We start from the raw sequence: 5756 nt of genomic DNA on the forward strand, positions 1-5756 counted from the left end.
CGTAAAAGGCAACCATAGGTCTTGGGACAACCACCTGGTGGAGTTTCAGTACGCCCTGAACACAGCTGTCCACGACTCTACTGGATTCACTCCTGCGATGCTGTGTTTTGGTCGCGAACTGAAACCTCCCTGTGCCGTCCGTGGCCCTTCGTTTGAGGTGTCCGAAACTCCCCAAAGTCCCTCGTTAAGCGAGACCCATCGCAAACGACTGGATGAGTTTCAGCGTCTGATCGCGCAGACACGCAAGAACCTCAAGGCCGCCTACGAAAGGCAATCAACCTATTATAACCTCCGTCGTAGGGAGGTGACGCACGAAGTTGGCGCGCGAGTGATGCGACGACTTCACGTATTGTCTTCAGCTGCCGACGCGATTGTCGGGAAGTTAGCGCCGAAATATCGCGGCCCCTGCACAGTTGTTGGCTGTCGGGGAACTAACCTTTACGAGGTGCGTGATGAGGACTCCGCGGCGGTGCATGTGGTCCATGCCAAAGACCTAAAACCTTTCTGTGCGCGCGTTTAGTGGTAAGGTGGTGGAGCTTAGTTGTGGCTACTAACTAACTCTGTAGTGACGCTTTATTTTACTCTTATATACTAATATAGCCTACCTTATCCCTTAACTGATTTCCCTTCTAGCTTTGTAGTGCTTGTACCTAGCTTGTAGCGCCTGTACCTAGCTTGTAGCACCTGTACCTAGCTTGTAGTACCTAGCTTGCATGGTCCCGCTTAGTTCTGGTTTTGTTGGGTAGGTACGATGGCATCCGATCCCCGCCCGTCTACGCCGAGCCGAGACATCCTCGACCCCGAGGACATGGTGCTGGACCAGGAGATCGGGGACTTCCTGGCGGCCAACTGGTCCTGGCCTTTCCGGGTGGACCCCGGGGACGTCCTCGACCTGGAATGCTCAGACCTCGAGGAGGGGGAGGTCCCGGCCCGATCATCGCCACGGGCCACGGAGCCGTCTCCTCAGCCCGACCGACCGACCTCGCCGACGGTGGATCCCCAGCCGGCCGTCGTCTCTCCGCCGGCTGCGTCGCCTACGCTCCGAGTCCGGTTCGCTTCGTCACCTCGGCGGCGGATTCAGATTTCTCCGCCCCGTTCTCATCATCACCCCGCCTCTCCATCTCGTCCTCCTCGTCGCCCCGCCTCTCCATCTCGTCATCATCATCGCCCCGCCTCTCCACCTCGTCCTCATCGTCGCCCCACCTCTCCATCTCGTCCTCCTCGTCGCCCCGCCTCTCCACCTCGTCCTCATCGTCGCCCCGCCTCTCCATCTCGTCCTCCTCGTCGCCCCGCCTCTCCATCTCGTCATCATCATCGCCCCGCCTCTCCACCTCGTCCTCATCGTCGCCCCACCTCTCCATCTCGTCCTCCTCGTCGCCCCGCCTCTCCACCTCGTCCTCATCGTCGCCCCGCCTCTCCATCTCGTCCTCCTCGTCGCCCCGCCTCTCCATCTCGTCATCATCGCCGCCCCACCTCTCCGTCTCGTCGTCATCACCACCCTGCCTCCCCGCCCCGTCATCCTCGCCGTCCTGCCTCTCCGCCCCATCGTCGCTGCCGTCCCGTCTCTTCATCCCGTCATAGCTGCCGTCCCGTCTCTTCATCCCGTCATAGCTGCCGTCCCGCCTCGCCACCCAGTCGCCATCCTGGCCCCGCCGCACTGCCTCGCCCAAGTCTTGTCTTGCCGACTCGTCGCCTGCCCGAGCGTCGCCGTCGCGACTCCCCTCCTCGCCGCCCCCGTCTGGGAGAAGCACCAGCTGGAGCCGGAGCGGGCCCAGCGCGCCGCAGACCGTCCCCCATCATCTGGGAACCAGCTCGACCGAGTGGCCTGGCCCGAGCCCCTGTTCGCCGGACAGAGCCCGAAGAGACGGTCACCGGGAACGCCCTTCCGCTGTCCCGGGCAGTCCTACTACGGCTGGTAGCCGCCTACAACCAGCTCACACCGGAGCAGCGGCGCAACAAACGCTGGAGAATTATGCTGGGAGGCGACCGATACGTGCGGCTGCGACCGAGCCAGGTGCTGCGAGTCGTCCGAGGCCGACTGCCGGAGCTGAGGCGGCGCTTCCAGCAGCAAGGAGGCAATCGACCCCGCTAAACCGCCCTGGGCAGTTGTAGGGGCCGTCGACTCCTAATAACCACCTGGGAGGTGGTGCTAATAGAACCCGCAGAATAACCCCTGCCAGGGGTGATAAATCCGTACTACCCTACCTTCGTCAACCCCACCATCTTCGGTTTTCTTCGCTCCGAGTCATTTCCGTCTAGACCTCTGAGGCGATTAGGCCTCAGACTGTCTACCTCATTTCTAGGTTCGTCCGCTTTTCGTCGTCAACATCCTTAACCACGATCCTACTGTGGTGCCATCTACAGGAAAGTTCAACAGTTTTTTTTTCTTTTCTCGGTTTTCTTTTTTTTGGTTCCGAAGTGTGGAGGGGGTGTAACGAGTCAAATGGGTAGGGGGGTAAAAATATAACGATCTAGACCACGAACATTAAACAGCTAAACATAAGCTGTTGAGTAAGCCTAGTCGCGACACTAAACTGACGTACCTAACCTCCAATTCCAAGACCGCAGACGACGTTGGTGTCAGTTTGGTTGTTTGGCTGTTCGACTGCATCTGAGGCCGGGCTACGGGAGAGAAGATGAGCAGCGAGGTCACCTTTGAGCGGTACGCGGCTGTAAGCCTGTTAAAGCTGCCATGCGCCTGCCTTCGCTGCCAGTTTTTTGTTTGTTTCGGTAACTCGTTGACCAATCAGGAATCGTTTTAACTTTCGTCTCGATTCTGAGACGAAGGTGAAGTAAGAAGAAGTTTTGTGAAGTTTTGGTCATTCGTATTCCCGGCTTTTGAAGGATTCGCTAATACGTCTTTTCGTCTTCGATTTGAAGAGTTTTGTTCTTTTTCATTCGTAGCTTAAAAGTTCGCCTACATTAAGTTCGTGGTGCATCGAGTGTGCTAAAAGTGTTTTACAGTAGTATTACTTCGTTTGGTAAGTTGTGTAAAGCTAAGACTACTTAGGTTTTTCTTTTGTCACTTGTGTTTCGGCAGAACTTTGTCGAAGTTCCTAGGCTAGGGCTGATTCGCAGACCTCGTCATACGCTTTAACCAACTCATTTAATTAAAGTATCGGAGTTGGTGACAGATCATTTCGATTAACGTTTCGTAATCCATATCTGGGACTTTCTTTTTAATTTCGTAAACCCCTTTATAAAGTTCCCGAACGCCCCGAAGTTGGCCCCAGCAGACAGGTTTCTGCTTGATAATTATTGCAGAAGTTTGCTTAAGTTGAACACGTGGGGAAGTTGAAGTTTTAGTTTTTCTTTTTTCGTATCAGCTCTTGAAGCAGTTTTATTTTTAGTTTCAGTTTTTCTCTCGTTTCGTGTCTCACTTGGACAACTTAAGCCAACTCGTTTTCTTGTCTAGTAAATTCAGACTCTGTGGGAGTTAGGCTAGGTTAGGCCTATCTTGTACTAACCTTGTTTGTTTCAGGTTGACGACGTAACTCCGTAGGTAAGCGGAGTGCCTACTTAGCTTACTTGTTGATTTGTTAAGTTAGCTAGTAGTGTGTCATTTAGATATTTGCCCACAGAGTCAAGTCAAAATTATTTATTTCCCCTCAAGCCCCAGGCTAGAGTGGTGATTTCGAGTAGGGTGTTTAGTAACCCGCAACGTTCGTCTCGAGCTCTGACAACCAGGGCTATCAAACTTAGGCTATCCGAATCACTATCGACTCCTGGGAAACTCCCCGCGACCAGACTAGGGCGAATCCTGGGATCCTCGTTTTGTTACCGGTGGCGTAATTTCCCACTTGTCATCCGCCAGGAAAATTACGTCACAACCTTTTGGTTGCAAATTAGCTGTTGTCATTAATAAAAAAAAAAAATAATCGTACTGCACCCTGTTGGTAAACTTATTATCTTTTTAATGCTACTAGTTAACCGCCCGTGCTCCGCCACGGGAATATTGTCAGCAATAAAACACATAATGATTAACAAATACTGTTTATCTTTGTATTTTATTTAGGGGCTGCTTAATTTTTTATATGAAATAGAACAGGTAGTTTGCCTGTGTAAACTATTTTATGTTAATCAAACCGATATATTAATTTAACCAAATGAATGTTTTATATTAATTCGAGTTTCGTTTGAAAAGTAAATAGTATACGAACGGCGCAATGCTGATAACCTAATAAGCAGCTACTTATGCTAAGGAGATAATTTGTTCAATTATATTCCTGTATTCGTTGTTTTTTTTTCATTACATTTGTTGTTAAGGAATAAAGATAGTCACTTACATGTAAATCACGCATCAGCAGTTGGTCGCATTTCACTAATCTTTGACCCATTCTGTGAGTAACAGCTGTGTTTACGTCTTATATATAAAGTTGGGCATACTTTGGTTCAATGTTAGAGGGTATTAACGATCCAATCCGATTTATAGACTAACACTACCAGAAAGATGTTGATTCAAATGAGACTTAGAACTCGCCATTTCAAATGCAGATTTGTATGATATTATTAGCTTTTTGTTTCTTTTGACCCTTAATACTTTTTTATAGTCGCTGTAGCCCTGTTGATAAGATTTTCCATAAACTCAAAATTTTGATAGGGAGCTCATTTTACCTTCCCCTTGTGACAACAAAGGAGAATATATTTGTGTCCTTTTTAGTCTGTTCTGACTGGAAATTCATAGATTTGCAGTAGTGAAAAATCCAATTTAACGACCCCAATTGGTTGGTGTATTTTTAGGGACTTCCAGAGCACATTTAACACCATCACTGCTCTTTACCTTTTTAGTTCGATGGTTCTCTACGTGTTTTTTTCGTTCTGTATGTCTCTTACGCCCGGTTAATGATTACCTTTTCTTATTCTTTTTGTACTCTTCACACCTTGGGGTTAATGATAAAGTATTATAACGCTATAATGACCCGAGTCAACATTGCCATTAAACATCAAGTCACATACTTCTTCGCCAGAACCATAATCGTAAGTCACAGTTTCACAAGCAACTTCCCTGTGTACTCGAATGAAAAATAGGGTACAGTTCACTGATAAATTGTAGTTCCACGTATCCCAGCGTACTCGCCATCTCGAGAAGGTAAAATTTGGTACTGCTGAACGTCAAACATTGATCTTGAGTAAGATTAATCACTAAGATAAAATGTTTCCCACTCATTAGCAATTATCTGTACAACTTGCAAGTGGATTTCTCCATGATTGTTCTAATGGCTATAGAAGAATAAATCACATTGATCAAAACAATAAGTTTCTGTCCCCTACTATGGGTATTATTTCACATTCCATACTCAAATTTAAACTCAATTACCACTTTCCTTCAGATCACTTCGCAGGAAAACTAAAACATTTCAAAAATACAAAATTTACACCAAAACAAACAAATAATGTACAAAAATTCCTTTATCAAAATTGTGTGTTAATAAATAGAAACTCCAAGATTAATAATTACATACTGAAAGTGAGGTTATAAAAATAATAACAAATGTCTGACAAAAATTAAACAGCTGACGAATAATTTATAAACTGTGTATTATATTCTTCAATAAGAATTGTATTGACTCAACCTTTGAAGGGCTGTATGTCTTAACCCTTAGAAAGAACGTTAATTCTTATGAAGTTCGGCAAATCTATGCATTATTCCCTTTAATTTGACACATAGATCTTGTGGATCGGTCCAGTAATTACTGAGAAAACAGTGTTACAACTGTGTATTAAATATATAGATTGAACACCACAGATTCAAATTG

General features: G+C 47.2%; 1 protein-coding gene across 1 annotated transcript; it reads left to right on the forward strand.

The window, feature by feature from the left end:
• Positions 1-247: 247 nt before the first annotated feature.
• On the forward strand, positions 248-2423 carry LOC129001765 (serine/arginine repetitive matrix protein 1-like). The gene has a single exon (XM_054429204.1). It carries the CDS (start codon positions 752-754, stop codon positions 2090-2092), a length of 1341 nt encoding a protein of 446 aa, XP_054285179.1. The 5' UTR covers positions 248-751; the 3' UTR covers positions 2093-2423.
• The last annotated feature ends 3333 nt before the right edge of the window (positions 2424-5756 follow it).

Source organism: Macrosteles quadrilineatus, unplaced genomic scaffold (assembly GCF_028750875.1).
Source record: "Macrosteles quadrilineatus isolate MER2022 unplaced genomic scaffold, UCM_ALF_1.0 Scaffold_8__2_contigs__length_117827958, whole genome shotgun sequence".
In the NCBI taxonomy this organism is placed as follows: Eukaryota; Metazoa; Arthropoda; class Insecta; order Hemiptera; family Cicadellidae; genus Macrosteles; species Macrosteles quadrilineatus.